Source organism: Nerophis ophidion, linkage group LG25 (assembly GCF_033978795.1).
Source record: "Nerophis ophidion isolate RoL-2023_Sa linkage group LG25, RoL_Noph_v1.0, whole genome shotgun sequence".
Lineage (NCBI taxonomy): Eukaryota > Metazoa > Chordata > Actinopteri > Syngnathiformes > Syngnathidae > Nerophis > Nerophis ophidion.
The window spans coordinates 28302185-28322977 of record NC_084635.1 but is presented as its reverse complement, the minus strand read 5'-3'; the positions used below and the strand labels follow the sequence as shown (position 1 = coordinate 28322977).

Below are 20793 nucleotides of genomic sequence, written 5' to 3'. Positions count from 1 at the left end.
TTGGAGCAGTCTTTCTTGATATATTGTGATGTTTTTCAGCTGCTTCCAGTCGCCGACAATGCTGTCAAGGGCAAAACTGTTACGGCTGGGTCGCGGAGAGCTGCTCTCGGGGAGATCACAAACCGGCCTGCAGCCTCCCTCGTCGCCAAGGTAGTCTTTCAACCCTTCTTTTCCTGACTCATGTCCTTTTCCGACCCGATAACGATACTTTGTCAAAGTGTAAAAAGTTGTGTAATTCAAAAAAATTAGGGCTGGGCAATATGGCCTTTTTTAATATCTCGATATTTTTAGGCCATATCGCGATACATATCTCGATTAGGGCTGGGCGATATTGGCTTTTATTAATATCGCGATATTTTTATGCCATATTACCAGAGGTGGGTAGAGTAGCCAGAAATTGTGCTCAAGAGTACTGTTACTTTAGAGATTTATTACTCAAGTAAAAGTAAGGAGTAGTCACCCAAATATTTACTTGAGTAAAAGTAAAAAGTATGTTGTGAAAAAAACTACTCAAGTACTGAGTAACTGATGAGTAACCTGTTTGTTCAATGATTACGGCAACAAATAATGCACAAAAACATAAAAAAAGCAACGAGCGAATTCAGAGCCAGGAATATCTCTTAAGCAACTAAAACAATAATATATATCAAATAATACTACATTAAAATAAAAAAAATTAAGGCACATTGAGCCACAATAACTTAACAGCACCATAGGCTCAGTAGGCATTGATTGATTGATTGAAACTTGTATTGGTAGATTGCACAGTACAGTACATATTCCGTACAATTTACCACTAAATGGTAACAACCCAATACGATTTTTAAAGCTAATCAATTACTTAATAAATGACCTAGTTGAGGTGAACTACCTCATATACATACACACACACACATCATATACATACATGCACATATCATATATATATATATATATATCCATCCATCCATTTCCTACCGCTTATTCCCTTTTACATACATAAATGTATATATGCAGTATATAATTTATATTATTTTGCCGTTTTTGTTCACATGTTAAAGGTGTTTTAATGATTATACATGCATGTTTAACATATAGATTCCTATTTTTCATGAAGACAAGAATATAAGTTGGTGTATTACCAGATTCTGATGACTTGCATTGATTGGAATCTGACAGTATAGTGCTGATAACGTCCGCATTTTAAAATGCAGGAGAAAAAAAAGTTCCTCCTTTCTGTCTAGTACCACATGAAACTCGTTGGTTTTTGGCATCTATTTGTCCAGCTTCCATATTCGTTTTTATACACTTTACAAGAAATAAATTGGCGGCAAACTCCGTAGCTTGCTAGCTTGTTTGCTCTGGCTTTCGGAGACTCTTATTTTGTTTGCGCAGGCGCGATGGAGCGGCACTTTTATTGTGAAGACATGAACTGTGCGATTGGTCTTTAGGCTTTTGACGGGAAGTACGGTTGAAATAAAAAGTGTCTTTTTTTCCTTTACACTTTTGATTGATTGATTGAAACTTTTATTAGTAGATTGCACAGTACAGTACATATTCCGTACAATTGACCACTAAATGGTAACACCCTAATAAGGTTTTCAACTTTTTTAAGTCGGGTCATGTGAACGCCTGGCTCTGTTTGATTGGTCCAACGTCACCAGTGACTGCATGTGATTGGTGAAACGCAGGCATGCATAGATCCTACTTTCAAAAACCAAAACAAACATAGATCGATTAAAAAAAAAAAAAAAAGTAACGAGCTGAATGTTGATAAATGGAACGGAGTAAAAGTAGCGTTTCTTCTCTATAAATATACTCAAGTAAAAGTATGTCTCGCGACTGTGTCGGATCCATTATGGATTGAACTTTCACAGTATCATGTTGGACCCGCTCGACATCCATTGCTTTCCTCCTCTCCAAGGTTCTCATAGTCATCATTGTCACCGACGTCCCACTGGGTGTGAGTTTTCCTTGCCCTTATGTGGGCCTACCGAGGATGTCGTAGTGGTTTGTGCAGCCCTTTGAGACACTAGTGATTTAGGGCTATATAAGTAAACATTGATTGATTGATGTTGCATAAAAACTACTCTTAGAAGTACAATTCATCCCAAAAGTTACTCAAGTAGATGTAACGGAGTAAATGTAGCACGTTACTACCCACCTCTGCATATTACGATATATATTACGAAATGGGTGTCAAACTCTGGTCCGCGGGCCAAATCTGGCCCGCCGTGTAATTTCATTTGGCCCTTGAGGCAATATTAAATTAACATTAGAGCTGGCCCACCGCTGTAACGCCGCTTTCACCACTAATACTCATACTCGTCAACCCTCCCGATTTTCCCGGGAGACTCCCGGAGTTCAGAATTTCTCCCGATTTCCACCCGGACAATAATATTGGGAGCGGGCCATAAAAGCACTGCCTTTGGCGTTCTCTACATGTCGCCACGTCCGCTTTTCGTCCATACAAACAGCGTCACGGCCCACTCACATAATATATGCGGCTCATACACACACACACACACACACACACACGTGTATGCAAGGCATACTTGGTCAACAGCCATACAGGTCACACTGAGGGTGGCCGTATAAACAACTTTAACACAGTTACAAATATACGCCACACTGTGAACCCACAGCAAACAACAATGACAAACACATTTTGGGGGAAGATCCGCACTGTAACACAACATAAACACAACCAAACAAATACCCAGAACCCCTTGCATCACTAACTCTTCCGGGACGCTACAATATACCACCAAACGCCGCCCCAACTCAAACACGCTGCCGAAAAGAGGCATTCAATTTGTATTTTTATTTTATTTGATATGCCATTGATATTTTTTAATTATTACTATTATTTAAAACACGATTTTGCATGTCACTATAAAGTTATATAAGCCTTGCTTGGTCAATATTCAATGCAAAACTTGTTTGGGTCACTAATTAAAGGGTTAATTTGTTCAACCTCGGCCCGCGGCTTCGTTCAGTTTTAAATTTTGGCCCACTCTATATTTGAGTTTGACACCCCTGCCTTAAATGAACACTTGATGCATATAATCACAGCAGTATGATGATTCTATGTGTCTACATTAAAACATTCTTCTTCATACTGCATTAATATATGCAACTTTTAAACTTTCATGCAGAGAGGAAAATCACAACTAAGTCAATTGACCAAAACTGTATTCATTACTCTTCATTCTCTCACAGTTGTCTTTTTAAATCAAATAACAAATTAATAGTGTTGCTACCTTTTTGTAGTAACACTTCCGCTGCATACTTTGCATTGATTGATTGATACTTTTATTAGTAGATAGTACAGTACATATTCCGTACAATTGACCACTAAATGGTAACACCCGAATAAGTTTTTGAACTTGTTTAAATCGGGTTCCACGTTAATCAATTCATGGTACAAATGTATACTATCAGCATAATACAATCATCACACAGGTTAATCATCATAGTATATACATTGAACAGCATATTCCTGTTGTCTGCTGAATATCTTCCCACTTGAAGCCAAACCCCCGCCAGATGATGGACCCCCTGCTCTTTCTGTTGGGCATTTATTGTTCTTCCTCCATTTGTGATAAGTTTCGCACCATTTCTCTCTCTCTGATCGGCGAGAGCTATGACGCTAGACTCGCGAGAGTATGTGACTTATGTAAGAAGGCGGGCTTGTTTTCCGTATTTGTCAGAATGAGAGACGAGGAGTGAGAAAGAAACGCCTGTTGTGTATTGCCTGTAGCTAAAAGCAACTCGACCTGCATCAGCTAATGTTAGCCATGCTAACGTTAGCTCTCGGCGAGAGCGTGTGACGCTACATGCGCGACAGTATGTGACCAATGTAAGAAGGCGGGCTTATTTTACGTCTCTGTGAGATGGACAGACGAGAAGCAGTGAGACACGCCAGTAATGTAATTCACGCAGCTTAAAGCAACAGTGTGAGAACATATAATCGGATATTACGACATAGTCATTTTCTATATCGCACAGACAAACCTGCGATATATGGTATATATCACCCAGCCCTAATCTCGATATTTTGCCTGAGCCTTTGAATTACACTTGATGCATATAATCACAGCAGTATGATGATTCTGGTTCTCCGTTAAAACATTATTCTACTGCATTAATTTATGCTTATTTTAAAGGCCTACTGAAATGAGATTTTCTCATTCAAACGGGGATAGCGGGTCCATTCTATGTGTCATACTTTCATGATATTGCCATATTTTTGATGAAAGGATTTAGTAGAGTACATCGACGAATAAAAAGCCGTGCTTGTACTGGAAGTAGCAGACGATGTGCGCGTGATGTCACCTGTGTGAGTGCTCTTCACATTGCTTATAATGTGAGCCACCAGCAGTAAGAGCAATTTGGACCGAGAAAGTGACGATTTCCCCATTTAATTTGAGCGAAGATGAAAGATTCGTGGATGAGGAAAGTTAGAGTGAAGCACTAAAGAAAAGAAAAAAAGAGAGGGCGACTGCTCCAGGCGGCGGCAGTGGGAGCATTTCAGATGTAATTAGACACGTGTACTAGGATAATTCTGGAAAATCCCTTATTTGCTTATTGTGTTAATAGTATTTTAGTAAGATTATAAAGTCATACCTGAAAGTCGGATGGCTCCAGTGAGCCTTGAATTAACACTTGATGCATATAATCACAGCAGTATGATGATTCTATGTGTCTACATTAAAACATTCTTCGTCTACTGCAGTAATTTATACTAATTTTAAAGGCCTACTGAAATTAGATTTTCTTATTCAAATGGGGATAACGGGTCCATTCCATGTGTCATACTTGATTATTTCGCGATATTGCCATATTTTTGCTGAAAGGATTTAGTAGAGAACATCGACGATAAAGTTTGTAACTTTTGGTCGCTAATAAAAAGCCGTGCCTGTACTGGAAGTAGCAGACGATGTGCGCGTGACGTCACCGGTGTGAGGGCGCCTCACATTGTTTATAATGTGAGCCACCAGCAGTAAGAGCAATTCGGACCGAGAAAGTGACCATTTCCCCATTAATTTGAGTGAGGATGAAAGATTAGTGGATGAGGAAAGTTAGAGTGAAGCACTAAAGAAAAGAAAAATAGAGAGGGCGGCGGCAGTGGGAGCGTTTCAGATGTAATTAGACACATTTACGAGGATGATTCTGGAAAATCCCTTTTCTGCTTATTGTGTTAATAGTATTTTAGTGAGATTATAAAGTCATACCTGAAAGTCGGATGGCTGCAGTGAGCCTTCAATTAACACTTGATGCATATAATCACAGCAGTATGATGTTTCTGTATCTACATTAAAACATTCTTCTTCATATTGCATTAATATATGGTCATTTTAAAGGCCTACTGAAATGAGATTTCCTTATTTAAACGGGGATAGCAGGTCCATTCTGTGTCATACTTGATCATTTCGCGATATTGCCATAATTTTGCTGAAAGGATTTCGTAGAGAACATCCACGACAAAGTTTGCAACTTTCGGTGTTAAGAGAAAATTCTTGCCTCTACCGGAAGTCGCAGACGATGACGTCACATGTTTGACGGCTCCTCACATATTCACATTGATTTTAATGGGAGCCTCCAACAAAAAGTGCTATTCGGACCGAGAAAACGACAATTTCCCCATTAATTTGAGGGCGGATGAAATAAAACGCGATTGGATGGGGACGGATTCCGCACTTTTTTAGACACATTTACTAGGATAATTTCTGGGAAATCACTTATCTTTCTATTGTGTTGCTAGTGTTTTAGTGAGTTTAAAAGTACCTGATAGTCAGAAGGGTGTCTACACGGGTGTCTTGACGCCAATGTCTCAGGGGAGTCGACGGCAGCTATGGACGACACAGGCTCAGCTTTTCTCCGGTAAGAACTGACTTTTTAACCACAATTTTCTCACCGAAACCTGCTGGTTGACATTTGGTGGGGATCCATGTTCTCTTGACCGCGCTCTGATCCATAGTAAAGTTTCACCTCCAGGAATTTTAAATAAGGAATCACTGTGTGTGTGGCTAAAGCTTCCCAGCTCCATCTTTCTACTGTGACTTCTCCAATATTAATTGAACAAATTGCAAAAGATAAAGCAACACAGATCTCCAAAATACTGTGTAATTAAGCCGTTAAAGCAGACGACTTTTAGATCTGTGTGTGTGCCGCGCTCATACTTCCTAAAAAGGCCGTATTGGCATGTGTTGCAATGTTAATATTTCATCATTGATATATAAACTATCAGACTGCGTGGTGGGTAGTAGTGGGTTTCAGTAGGCCTTTAAAGTTATTAGCAGGTGACTTTTAAGTTAAAAGTTATAGTTAAGTTAATGTACCAATGATTGTCACACACACTAGGTGTGTTGAAATTTGTCCTCTGCATTTGACCGATCCTCTTGATCACTCCCTGGGAAGTGAGGGGAGCAGTGAGGAGCAGCGGGGCCGTGCCCGGGAATCATTTGTGGTGATTTAACCCCCAATTCCAAATAGGGCTGGGCGATATATACGATATATCGCGAGTTTGTCTCTGTGCGATATAGAAAATGACTATCGTAATATTCGAGTATACGTTCTCGTGCAGTTGCTTTTAGCTGCGTGCATTCGTGCTCTTCTCACTCTTTCCTGTCTCTCCTCATAGACAAGCAGGCGAACATTCTTACATACGTCACAAGTCACATGCGTGTCCGCCCTCGCAGGGCAGAGAGGTAGCATACTGGGCTACGTTGGCTGCTAACGTAGCCGTACGAGAGAAAGAAGGTGCGGATCTGGTAACAATTGAAGACTTAATTCCCAATAAAAACAGCAGGGTTTCCATCGTCTGACGGTTGTTCGGCTTCAAGTGGGAATATGTCGAACAGACAACCGTAATTTGTCAAGTGTGGGGGAGAAAAAGCGTTGCTATAAAAAGTAGCATTACTGCTAATATGTAGCATCATTTGAAAAGTCACTCGCTAGAGAATGAAGAGAATTTCATAACCTTAGTAACATACCACATAGTGAAGGACAAATACTATTTGATTTCTTATGCATCTCATTTTTATTTGACACTTAAAATATCTCTGACAATCTTGCACTTTGTTGGAAATGACTTGAATGTTTGTGCCATTGCTTGAAAACTTGAATAAATACACTTTTGGTCAATTGACTTAGTTGTGATTTCCCTCTCTGCATGAAGTTTAAAAGTAGCATATATTAATGCAGTATGAAGAAGGTTTTAATGTAGACACATAGAATCATCATACTGCTGTGATTATATGCATCAAGTGTTCATTCAAGGCCAAGGCAAAATATCGTAATATATATCACGATATGGCCTAAAAATATCGCGATATTTATAAAAAAAAAAAAAAAAAAAGACAATATCGCCCAGCCCTAATTCCAACCCTAGGTGCTTAGTGCCAAGCAGGGAGGCAATGGGTCGCATTTTTTTATAGTCTTTGGTATGAGTCGGGGTTTAAACTCCCAAATTACCGATCTCAGGGCGGACACTCTAACCCAGGGGTGTCAAACTCAAATACAAAATGGGCCAAAATTTTAAACTGAACAAAGCCGCGGGCCAAGGTTGAACGAATTAACCTTTTTAATAGGGACCCAAACAAGTTTTGCATTGAATATTGAACAAGCGAGACTTATATAACTTTATAGTGACGTGCAAAATTGAGTTTCAGATAATACTAATTTCAAAATAGCAATGGCATATCAAATCAAATTTAAATAGAAATTGAATGCCTCTTTTCTATTTGCAGCCTTCTCAGGTAAATATCAAAATAAACTTTTCCCACAGGCTAATACATTTTTATATTGTAGCGTCCAGGAAGAGTTAGTGCTGCAATGGATTCTGTGTATTTGTTCTGTTGTGTTTATGTTGTGTTATAGTGCGGATGTTCTCCCGAAATTTGCCTAATTCTCGTTTAATGTTGGTTCACAGTGTGGCGCATATTTGTAACAGTCTTAAAGTTGTTTATACGGCCACCCTCAGTGTGACCTCTATGGCTGTTGACCAAGCTTGCATTGCATTAGCGTGTGTGTGTGTGTGTGTGTGTGTGTGTGTGTGTGTGTGTGTGTGTGTGTGTGTGTGTGTGTGTGTGTGTAAAAGCCACATATATCATGTGACTAGGCCGGCACGCTGTTTCTACGTAGGAAAAGCGGATGTGACGAAAGGTTTTAGAGGACGCTTGAAGCAGTGCCTTTAAGGCACGCCCTTAATATTGTTGTCCAGGTGGGAAAACGGGAGAAATTTGGGAGAATGGTTACCCCCTGGGATTTTCGTGAGGGCCACTGAAATTTGGGAGTCTCCTTCGAAAATCGGGGGGGGGGGTTAGCAAGTATGAGTATTAGCAGTGAATGCGGTGTTACAGCGACACCGCCGATGTATAATACCAGCGGGCCAGCTCTGTTAATTTGATATTGCCTGAAGGGCCAAATGAAAGCACACGGTGGGCCAGAATTTGACACCCATGCTCTAACCACTCGGCCACTTAGTGACCACTAGGCCACTTTTCAAATGATGCTACATATTAGCAATAATGCTACTTTTGGTAGCAACGTTTGTGTCCCACATTGGACAAATTCAAGTTGTCTATTCGACATATTCCCACTTGAAGCCGAACCACTACCAGACGATGGACCGCCTGCTGTTTTTCTTGGGAATTAATTCTTCCTTCATTCACACCTTCTTTCTCTCGTACTACCACTCGCACAGCTCCGCTAGCATCACAGCTAACATTACACAGTCTGCTACCTTTCTGCTCCGCGAGGGCGTATACGTATGTGACGTGTAACATATGTAAGTTTGTGTGCTTGCTACCATGAGTTGATTAACGTGGACCCTGACTTAAACAAGTTGAAAAACGTATTCAGGTGGTCAATTGTACGGAATATGTACTGTACTATGCAATCTACTAATAAAAGTTTCAATCAATCAATGCTGTCAGTGGGAAGAGCCTGTAATGTAATGCCCGCAGCTAAAAGCAACTGCATGTTGAACTTACTCGAATATCATGATATAATAAATAATACAGCGTTATTTATGTATTTTGAAAGTAATTAAAGTACTGCCGTGAATAATAGCCATGCGAATTTAATAGAACACACAAAGGACGAGGAAACGGGTGGAGTGCCATCTCCGGGTTGGGGAGGAGACCCTGCCCCAAGTGGAGGAGTTAAAGTACCTAGGAGTCCTCTTCACGAGTGGGGGAAGAGTGGACCGTGAGATCGACAGGCGGATCGGTGCAGCGTCCTCAGTAATGCGGACGTTGTATCAATCAGTTGTGGTGAAGAAAGTTAAAGTATCAATGATTGTCACACACACAATAGGTGTGGTGAAATTTTACCTCTGCATTTGACCCATCCCCTTGTTCACCCCCTGGGAGGTGAGGGGGGCAGTGGTGCTGCGCCCGGGAATCATTTGTGGTGATTTAACCCCCCCATTCCAACCCTTGATGCTGAGTGCCAAGCAGGGAGGTAATTGGTCCCATTTTTTTATAGTCTTTGGTATGACTTAGCAGGTGTTTGAACTCCCAACCTACCAATCTCAGGGCGGACACTCTAACCACTATGCCACTGAGTAGAAGGAGCTGAGCTGGAAGGCAAAGCTCTAAATTTACCGGTCGATCTACGTTCCCATCCTCACCTATGGTCATGAGTTTTGGGTTATGACCAAAAGGACAAGAGCACAGGTACAAGCGGCCGAAATGAGCTTTCTCCGCCGGGTGGCGGGACTCTCCCTTAGAGAGAGGGTGAGGAGCTCAAAGTAAAGCCGTGGCTCCTCCACATGGAGAGGAGCCAGATGATGTTGTTCAGGCATCTGGTCAGGATGCCACCCGAACGCCTCCCTAGGGCACGTCCAACCGGTAGGAGGCCACAGGGAAGACCCAGGACACGTTGGGAAGATTCTGTCTCCCGGCTGTCCTGGGAACGCCTTGTGATCCTCCGGGAAGAGCTGAACGAAGTGGCTGTGGAGAAGGAAGTCTGGGCTTCCCTGCTTAGGCTGCTGCCCCTTGACCCGACCTCGGATAGGCGGAATAAGATGGATGGATGGCAAAGTACACAAATTGTTTCAAACATAACATAAATGAGTAAAATAATAAAAGCTACCGCTTGTCGCGAGGGGTTGCTGGAGCCTATCTCAGCTGCATTCGGGCAGAAGGCGGGGCACACCCTGGACAAGTCGCGACCTCATTGCAGGGCTACTATTACAAGAAGGAAAAAACATGAAATAAATTCCCCCACATCTGAATATGGGGGGAACTGATTATTTAAACTAATAAAATACTTGATCAACTATAACATTTTTGTCTTTAATACATTACATATCAAAGACAAATTATATAACATTTTGTAATATATTATGTAACATCAAAGGTGCCATATGTAATAATGTGGCCAGAAATTGTACTGCAATCAGTGTTGGCGCTCGGAATATTCAAAATGAGGTCCCAGGGACCCCATCAAGTCCTAAAAATGGCGTCCCGCGTTTTGCACCTAGTCGTACAAGTTTTTTTTTATTTTTTTTTTTTTTTATAAATTTAAATCTTTTTTTAGCCCGTTTACATGTCGTGGAAAACATCTTCCCATAGTCATAAGTGAGCCAGCCAGCTCCTGAAGCCACTTGTCTTTTCTTGGGTTTATTGCTCGGCGTGACGAAAACCATAACACCCAGGAGTCCTAATGCCGGAAATTCAGTGTTTGTGATTGATAAAACTTTCGGCAAATTCAAGAAACTACCAGAAAGTGCATTACTTTGAAGTCGACTAATAATTAATCATTAATAATTTGACCTGGCAAATATACCATATTTTCCCGACAACAGGGTGCACCAGGTTCTAAGGCACACTACCAATGAGTGGGTCTATTTTGATACAAAAGGCACACCAGATTATAAGGCGCATCAAACTGTTCATATTTTTTTGTAAATTTAAAACACTTCCTTGTGGTCTACATAACATGTAATGGTGGTTCTTTGGTCAAAATGTTGCATAGATGTTTTACAGATCATCTTTAAGCCGCTTTTTGACCGTCTCTTCAGGATGCGTCGTTTTGTGGGCGGGCTTATTTACGTGCCTCCACTTTGACAGGGTCTTCTTTGGTGTAGCGTGCAAGGACGAGAGTGGAAGAAGTGTCAAAAGATGGAGCTAATTGTTATGACATTCAGACTCTACTTAAATCAACAACGGAGCATCACCTCCTCACAACCACACCGGAAATGTGTCCCGTGAAAAAATATCCGACCGGAACTTTCTAATAACTAAAGTTCCTTGGGGAAATAATGTAAACTCACTATACTGGTATGTTTTAGCGCTTTCATTGTAAGTTACTGACAGATATAAGAACTTTACACTTTTATATTAGAAGTTGCACTAAAACATTTTGATAGGTTTTCAAGCGCTGTGTGTAATGTTCTATATTTTCAATGGAACATATGAAATGTTGGTGTTTACTTGAGACTTATCTTTTATGTTTGATTGCCATCTACTGGTCACACTTATAATTACACCCTGTACCAAATAAAATAGTGTCAAGTCCTGGAAAAATTGGTACTGCAGGGTATTCTGGGTATTTGTTCTGTTGTGTGGCCGTGCAAATATCCTCCCTTGTTTTTTAGTATGGTTTCACAATATGGAAATGCCCATTTCAGTTTATTAGACATAGACAAACTTTAATGATCCACAAGGGAAATTGTTCAACACAGTAGCTCAGTTACAATGATGGAAAGTGTAAGGATGGAAGTGACAATGCAGGTCTAAATAGACTAGATATAACAATATAACATATCTGCGAATACATACAATATATACTTAATATGTGTACAGCATGTTATATGTATATATATATAACAATAAATTATGTCTAACACATATACCAATTACCATCTACAATATTACAGCATATGTGGCAGCCCAAGCATAAAATAGAGTAGATTCAGTAGAATATAGACATTAAAACAAAGAAGTAGCTGACATAGAGGGTGTCAGGTAATGAACGGATATCATCTATTGCTGTATGGAGAGTGATTATACAGCTGGATGGAGTGCGAAATGAAGGAGTCCTTAAATCGCACAGAGCGGATTTGTTCAACACAGTAGCTCAGTTACAATGATGGAAAGTGTAAGGATGGAAGTGACAATGCAGGTCTAAATAGACTAGATATAACAATATAACATATCTGCGAATACATACAATATATACTTAATATGTGTACAGCATGTTATATGTATATATATAACAATAAATTATGTCTAACACATATATACCAATTACCATCTACAATATTACAGCATATGTGGCAGCCCAAGCATAAAATAGAGTAGATTCAGTAGAATATAGACATTAAAACAAAGAAGTAGCTGACATAGAGGGTGTCAGGTAATGAACGGATATCATCTATTGCTGTATGGAGAGTGATTATACAGCTGGATGGAGTGCGAAATGAAGGAGTCCTTAAATCGCACAGAGCGGGAAGGAGCCTGTTGGAGTATAAACTCTGCTGTCCCTCAATTGTCTGGAGTGGGTGGGCAGGATTGTCCATGATGGCCAGCAGTTTGTTCAGTGTCCTCCTGTCCCTCACTGACACAAACTCCTCCAACTGCGAGCCAATAGTTTGGCCGGCTTTCCGGTTTAGTTTATCAATCCGGTTTGAGTCCCTTTTGCTGGTGTCCCTTTTGCTGGTGCTGCTCCCCCAACGAAATGCAGGGCACTGGCCTCAACAGACTAAAAGATCTCCAACAGCTTGCTGCACACATTAAAGGACCTGAGCTTCCTCAGCAAAGAGTCTGCTCATGGCCTTGTAAACAGCATTGCAGTTGTCCTTCCAGTGCAGTCTTCTGTTCAAGTGAACTCCCAGGTACTTATACTGCCACCTCCTGGCCCTGGATCTTGATGGGCTCCAATGGGGTCATATTTACTCTTCCTTAAGTCGATGAGCAGCTTCTTGGTCTTGTCCACATTAAGGACCAGATGGTTCACCTGAGACCACTCCACAAAGTCAGCGATCAGGGTCCTGTACTCCAATTCCTTTCCCTCTCAGACACACCCGACTACAGCAGAGTGGTCAGAGTATTTCTGCAGGTGGCAGAGCCTGGAACTGTACTGGAAGTCTGAGGTGTACAGGGTGAACAGGAAAGGAGACAGGACAGTCCCCTGTGGAGCACCTAAACTGGGGCCTGTCAGACAAGTAATCAGTGGTCCAGGAGACAATGGATGAACTGATACCCATCCTGGATCCAGGGAAGGAGCCACCAGGGGTCTGAGCTGATCAAGTCTCTCGAGGACCTAAATCGTTCAAGCCCGATGGGATGGGCTTCTTGCGGGATGTTTTACATAGCACTGGTATCCGTTCCAGCTTCAGACTCAGGTTGAAGATAAAATGCAGGATCTCAGTCAGCTGAGCAGCACAGGTCTTCAGGACCCAGGGCTTGACTCGGTCAGGGCCTGCTGACTTGGCTAGATTGATCCCTCCAGCTGTCCTCTCACATGTCCAGGTGTCAGACACACCGGGCTGGCGTTCTCTGTGGGGGGTGCACAGCGATGGCAGGTATCAGAGGAGTTTGTGTAGAGATGTTCAGGGGGGGTGTGAGGACAGAGGTAGTGGGCGGTGGGCCAGTAAGGGGTGCATTTCTAAATCTATTGAAAAACAAATTCAGCTCGTTTGCTCGGTCTACACCCCCATCCAGCAGTTTGGCTATTTTTTTGAAGCCTGTGATGGCTTTCATGCCTTTCCACACATCACGAGTGTTGTTTTGCTGGAGTTTAGTCTCTAGCTTCCTCCTGTAGACATCTTTCCCTTCTTGCAGCTGGACTTAAAGCTGCCACTGTATCTTCCTCAACTCGTCCCGATCACCAGATCTGAAGGCTAGCTTATTTTTATTTAGCAGCACCTTTTAGCTGGCTGGTGATCCAGGGCTTATTTGGGTAACAATGGACCGTTTTTGTAGGGATGATAGAGTCCTCACATAAATTTATGTAATCTGTGATGCTGTCTATCTGTCCCGTGGGGCTTACAGACTACTTCCCATTCTGTGGTCTCAAAGCAGTCCTGTGAGGCAATGCATGCCTCCTGGTTCCTCCTCTGCACTGATTTTGTTGAGATGGGCTGCCTCCTCACAGCAGGAACATAATGAGGCGTTAAAAGCACCAGATTGTGATCAGACCGTCCTAGGGGGGGCAGGGCAATGGCTCTGTATGCATCTTTTGAATTATCATACAGTAAGTCCAGAGTTTTATTTTCCCGTGTTGCACAGTGCACATATTGATAGAAAGTGGGTGAAATAGAGTCCAAAGAAACATGATTTGAGTCACCCGAAATGAGAATGAGGGCATCGGGATGTTTGGTCTGTTGCTTAGCAACAGCGGCATGAATGGTGTCACAAGCAACAGCTTTGTCAGCAGAAGGAGGGACATACACTCCGATGAAGATAACAGAAGTAAACTCCCTTGGCTAATCTGGTCGAATTCCAACAGCTAGAAGTTCAATGTCCGGCATACAAACACACTCTTTAACAGTAATGTGTCCAGGATTACACCACCTCTCGTTCACCAAGATGGCAATCCCGCCGCCTTTTTTCTTACCGCTCAGTGTTTCTATCCGCCCGTGAGGTTGTGAAGCCGGGTAGACGCCCGGTGGTCCGGAAAGTCCGCGTGTAGCCAAGTCTCCGTACAGTACATGATGCTGCACACGGCGTAATCCTTTTTGAGTTCGGACGAGCTCGAACAATTCATCAATTTTGTTCGCAAGAAACCGCATGTTCCCCATGAGGACAGAGGGAATTGCAGCTTTAAATTTCCTTATCCGCTCCCTCATCTTTGTGCCGACACGGCGTCCCTTGCGCTTTTTCCCACAGCGCTGCTAAGGAGAGCGCAAACAGCTCCCCGCGTGTGTAAGCAAAAGGCCTGCTGCTCCGTTGATCAAAGCCAAACACGAAACGGCCCGAAAAGATCGCCCAACGACCATTAGTGGTTTATGGAAAGGTCAGAGATTTTAAAAAAAAAAAAAAAAGCAAAATTGCGAATAATACCAAAAATCAAGTAAAAAGAACAAATACCAAGGAGCTACTGTGATGTGCTGGCGCTCTTTCAGGCGCACAGGGATGAATTTCCATTTATTACAATTAATAGGTAAGTAAGGCATGTACATTTTCTTATCAAGGAGGAAATTGGCTAGTTTGACGTCGGATGAGAAAAAAATTGTCTGCATCCCGATACAAATCCTCGTTTTTGTTCCAGGCTTTTTCATGAATAATTCTGAGAATTGTAACGATGCCTTTTTACAGTTACTATGGTCTGACATGTTTGGTAACTTTACCAGTGGCAGTAGCCAGACGAAGATGGCGGTGCGGAAATGGCAACCTGGTTGTGACACACTCACGGACTTTCTAATTGGTCAAATGGTGGAGGGTGGGGCATCGAAATTAAGGAAAAAAACAATATTTCGGGGCTGTAAATCATGAATTGAGCATATCCCGGCTGAACTACAGTTATAGAGGTATTCGAAAAGAACATGATTTATGAATGCCTTTTGACATATCAGGGCCATTAAAGACTTCACATGAAATTACATATGGCACTTTTTTTTTTTTTTTTTTTTTTAAAGTGCCTTTTTGGAAAGTTTAGATACCCCTGGCGACTTGTCCAGGGTGTACCCCGCCTTCTGCCCGATTGTAGCTGAGATAGGCGCCAGCGCCCCCCGCGACCCCTAAAAAGGGAATAAGTGGTAGAAAATGGATGGATGGATGGAGATACCCCTGATCCAAAATGTTTGAACCTCCTTAAATTTCAAAGTTAGTTTAAAATACACATGAACTTAATTAGAAGAATTACAACAGCCATAATAACATACATGTGTAACTGAAACTCAAATGTTTGTACAGACAGAAGTTTAGACACTAACGTATGCAGTTTTTATTCTATTACACAAAAGGGAATAAAATAGTACAAATGTAAGGGCAATATCCATATGTAATGAGAAATTATATGCTTAGTCAGCTACAATGAACAGCTAACATCTGTTTTTAGAATTAAAAACATAAAAAAAAAATCAATGTGGCCTTTTAGTGGAAAAAGTTCTGACTCCTTTCAACTAAGTATCAATATTGTTTTGCGAATCTATACTAGAAGGTAAATATCTGTTATCGGCGGTATTGATCCGCACATCCCTTACTTTACCATCAACTTACTTTACTGGCCTTAATTGACTTTTCAAATTTCAAGCAATATATGTGCTAAACTTAAATAAGTCGTTAAAATGCGCAATTTACTTGCAGTTTTTATTAATGGAGTCAAGATTTGTATTTGTCGCCGTTGTCTCGTTCACTAATTGCACATCTGTACCGCTGCCTTGAATAGGTTGTTGGTAATATTCTGCATGGGAAAAAACATCTGGTCAGTCTTGGCTGAAGACAAATGTTTGGGCGTGCTTGAGATGGTACATTTATTTTTTATTTTCTTTGAATGATCATTTTGCATTGTGCACAATGTAGAACACACTCTAGGAATACTTGCATAAGAAATAACCAAGCCCACTAGAAGTAAAGAAATATTTGGATGCATTGCAATTCGGACATGGTCGATTTGTAAAATCGATAAGTAAACGCCAATCGAGTTATTCATTAAGTGTGGGGTCTGACGTCGTTGTGGCTTGTGCAGCCCTTTGACTTTTTGTGATTAAGGTCTATAAAATAAACTTTGATAAAGTAATGTAAACCGTTCTACAGTTTGGCTGACTGCAGCAAGGCACCTAACGGACCGACCAGTGTCTATTTTAGAGCAGTGGTCCCCAACCACTGGTACTGTTTTTTTTTTTTTTTTTTAAATTAAATCAACATAAAAAAATACAAGATACACTTGCAATTAGTGCATCAACCCAAAACACCTCCCTTTTTCATGACAAAAAAAAAAGGATCCCCTCCGCCGGGCCGCAGGACAAATTATCAGCTACAAAAAGGTTGGGGACCACTGTTTTAGAGCACTTATGTTCCAGTTTTGCACACATTTCCATTAATTTAATACATTTGGAATTTAACTTATTACAAATACCCTGTTTTAAGTTGCAAATGATGAACACTTATTTAGTGAAACTAAATAAATGTAAAACTGCATTAGAATGCATGAATTAAAGATCCATCAATAATCGATTGGTAATCAAATTGTAACTCCTGAATCATGAGGTGCCCAAAGATTCCTGCCTAAAGCCCACGCATTATGCCAACACCTGAAGCCAAACTCCTGACCAATGCACTAATCACTTCACTATCTATTTCGGGTATGCATCGATCAGCAAACAACCAATGTTTTTTTCAGGGCCGATACAGATTAGTGTTGTAGGAGGCCGATTACTATTTGAGACAATATTAATTTCCAGTGGAAGTGACATTGGCTTTAGAATACCATTTACAAATGCTTAACTTTGTTGATATGCATAAAGTATGTTGATTTAAAAAAAAATAATAATAAAATGCAGGGAATTCTTTAGCACAGTTGCATCCCTTTTTTTATAAATGTTAATTTTATTTTAGCTCCCTTAAAGGGGAATATTATCACAATTTCAAAAGGGTTAAAAACAATAAAAATCAGTTCCCAGTGGCTTGTTGTATTTTTTTGAATTTTTTGTCAAAATTTTACGGGTCCCGGGATATCCCTAAATAAAGCTTTAAAGTGCCTTATTTTCGCTATCTTTGAAACCACTATCCATTTTCCTGTGACGTCATACAGTGCTGCCAATACAAACAAACTATGGCAAATACCACAGGAAGATATAGCGACAATAGCTCGGATTCAGACTCTGGTTTCAGCGGCTTAAGCGATTCAACAGATTACGCATGTATTGAAACGGATGGTTGTAGTATGAAAGTATTGAAGAAGTAACTGAAGCTATTGAGCGAATAGCTTTTGACGCTATTCATAGCCATAGCATGGCCGAATAGCTGCGTTAGCATCGCCGGTAAAATGTGCGGACCAAACGATCAGGACTTTCGTATCTTGTGACTCTGGAGCAACTTAAATCCTTCGATTGGTAAGTGTTTGTTTTTGCATTAAATGTGGGTGGAAGGAAACGTAATATAGTTGCAAATGCATCTGCAGGTTGTCCATACATCTCTGTGCCATGTCTGCTTTAGCACCGCGGGTAAATAGCATGTTAGCATCGATTAGCGTAGCCTGTTAGCATCGATTAGCTGTCAGTCAACATAAACAAAACTCACCTTTTGTGATTTCATTGGCTTTATTGTTGCAAATGCATCTGCAGGTTATCCATACATCTCTGTGCCATGTCTGCTTTAGCACCGCCGGTAAATAGCATGTTAGCATCGATTAGCTGGCAGTCAACATAAACAAAACTCACCTTTTGTGATTTCATTGGCTTTATCTTTGCAAATGCATCTGCAGGTTATCCATACGTCTCTGTGCCATGTCTGTCATTCAATGGGGGTCTGGCGGCAGACACTTTCGCATCTTCGGGCCAGTGGTGCAACTTGAATCTCTCCCTGTTAGTGTTACACACCGACGAGGCATGTCTCCAAGGTTCCAAAAAATTGTCGAAAAAACTGTAAATAACAGAGCTGAGACCCGGTGTTTGCAATGTGTTGAAAATGAAAATGGCGACTGTATTACCTCGGTGACGTCATCGCCACAGAGCGATAAACAGGCGTTTAATTCGCCAAAATTCACCCATTTAGAGTTCGGAAATCGGTTAAAAAAATATATGGTCTTTTTTTCTGCACCATCAAGGTATATATTGACTCTTACATAGGTCTGGTGATAATGTTCCCCTTTAAATGTAAACTGATCGAACCAAGACCTTGGCTTCTGATTGGCTCTTTCGCTTACTCGTGCGCAGTTTGTGTAACCAATCAAATGGCGCTGTGAGTGGGCCAATGCTGGACAGAAGTGTGGCTGCATCTGAACCAAACTGATTAGTTTTAAGTGGGTCCGTTGGATTTATTATTTAATTTAAAAAAAAAGCAGACTCTTCTTTGACTGCTACAGCTGATATGATAGCAATGGTAAGAATAGAGGTTATATATTACTGTTCATGATCAATACACAAATTTTGAAAAGCCCTTTTTCAAAATGCCAAATATAGGTGCTGATAATAGGTCGATCTCTAAAGTCGAGTGACTCGAATCATTGCCCTAAGAATCTGAGTAGAATACTGTTTTTATGCACACAATTGTCTTCCTTGTGCCAGTCATTTAAACTAGCTATTTCCAGTCTTAATCTATATGGTTCTACACTGAGTCAAACATTTTTAAATTCTATAGTTTCCTTTTGAAGGTATGACTGCAAAGGTCTACTGTAACTGTAGGTTACTTTTGCCTTCCAGGTTGGACGAAACAAGGCCTGTGGCGCTCAGAAAGCTAAAGTTCAGCCAATGGCCCCACTCAAGGTTCAAGCCCCGACAGTTCCACTTCCAGAGATATCAGCTGATGTTTCAATGAAGGAGGAAGAGGAGCAAGAACTATGCCAGGCTTTCTCCAACGCAATGCTCCCAGTGCAGGATGTTGATGAAGAGGATGGTAACATGCCTCACCTCTGCTCAGAATATGTGAAAGACATCTACGGATATCTGCGCCAGCTGGAGGTTATCCACTTTCCTGCTCGCCTTGTTGTAAAATGGAACAATTACACTGAATTCGGTGTTGCTCTTTGCGCAGGTGCAGCAGGCTGTACGTGCAAATTACATGGAAGGTTACGAAATTACGCATCACATGCGAGCGCTTCTCATCGACTGGATGGTCCAAGTTAGTTCCAGGTTCCAGCTGCTGCAGGAGACCTTGTATGTCTCAGTCGCTGTCCTTGATCGTTTTCTCCAGGTAGGACTATCTCTATTTTATGGAGGTAAAGTTCTGTGATGATTTTAATCTACATTTAAAGGAGCCATATGTGAAACATCTGGCCAGAAACGGTATAGCACTCACGGTCAATTTCTGTAGTCTGCTCCACCTCTCCCTGACTGAGGTTGCCAGATACGAAGCCGAATCCAGCTCGATCGAGTTGGGTACTCCTAAGCAACTTCAAACTTCCACTGCCTCTTACTAGGGGTTGAGGTTCTAGGACCATATTAGCTGAATAGACCTGCATTTTGTCAAAAACAAATCTCGAACCAACACTTTTTACACAGAAATTAGGCTGTTTTTAGGAAGAATTAAGTCATGCTTGTGTACAATATCAAAACAAATGGCAATCATGTGGTTATTGTCAGTACTATCAGAAAACAAAGACAACCAACGCTAGCAATACTGAGAATGAGGACGTTCAGTGGAAGGCTCACTCCCAAAATGCAACACGTAATGACAGAGGAAGTCCTTCATACCGGCAGCCATTAGACTGTCATTTTTGACTGTACTTAAATGTATAATAGACTGGATTTATATTATTCACATTTAAAAAAAATAAAAAAAAATACCTGTTGTCTATTGTGAGTAAACTGTGTTGCTGAATTTCCCCCAGGGATTAATAAAGTACACATTCTATTCTATTATTATACTGGTGAAAATAAGTAGAGCATGCGCCCAAAACGAAAATACATTTTTACCAAGGTATGCCGATTGGCTACTGTTTCAGATTGCCATATAACTTGGTACATGTAGTTCACAAAATGCAAATATAAAGGGGAATTATTTTATCATGTGATTTGGCTGACTTCATACCTTTCACATTGCCATGATGACAGCCGTGCTAATGTTGGAACCCATTTCCTTTCGAACCAAATGGGCACTGACACTACCCATATCCACATAGGTTTTATTTGTCAGATATTTTGCCCTGTTAACCTGTATGTCAATGTGTATTCTAACTGGCATATATTTCCCCCGT

At 41.1% G+C, this 20793-nt stretch overlaps 1 protein-coding gene across 1 annotated transcript in view; it reads left to right on the top strand.

Moving 5' to 3' along the window:
• Positions 1 to 20793, top strand: part of ccnb2 (cyclin B2) — a 39848-nt gene that overhangs the window by 279 nt on the left and 18776 nt on the right. The window contains exons 2-4 of the mRNA XM_061887251.1: positions 40 to 150; positions 19301 to 19558; positions 19632 to 19790. Coding sequence (XP_061743235.1) covers positions 40 to 150; positions 19301 to 19558; positions 19632 to 19790 — 528 coding nt within the window. The remainder of the gene's footprint in view (positions 1 to 39; positions 151 to 19300; positions 19559 to 19631; positions 19791 to 20793) is intronic.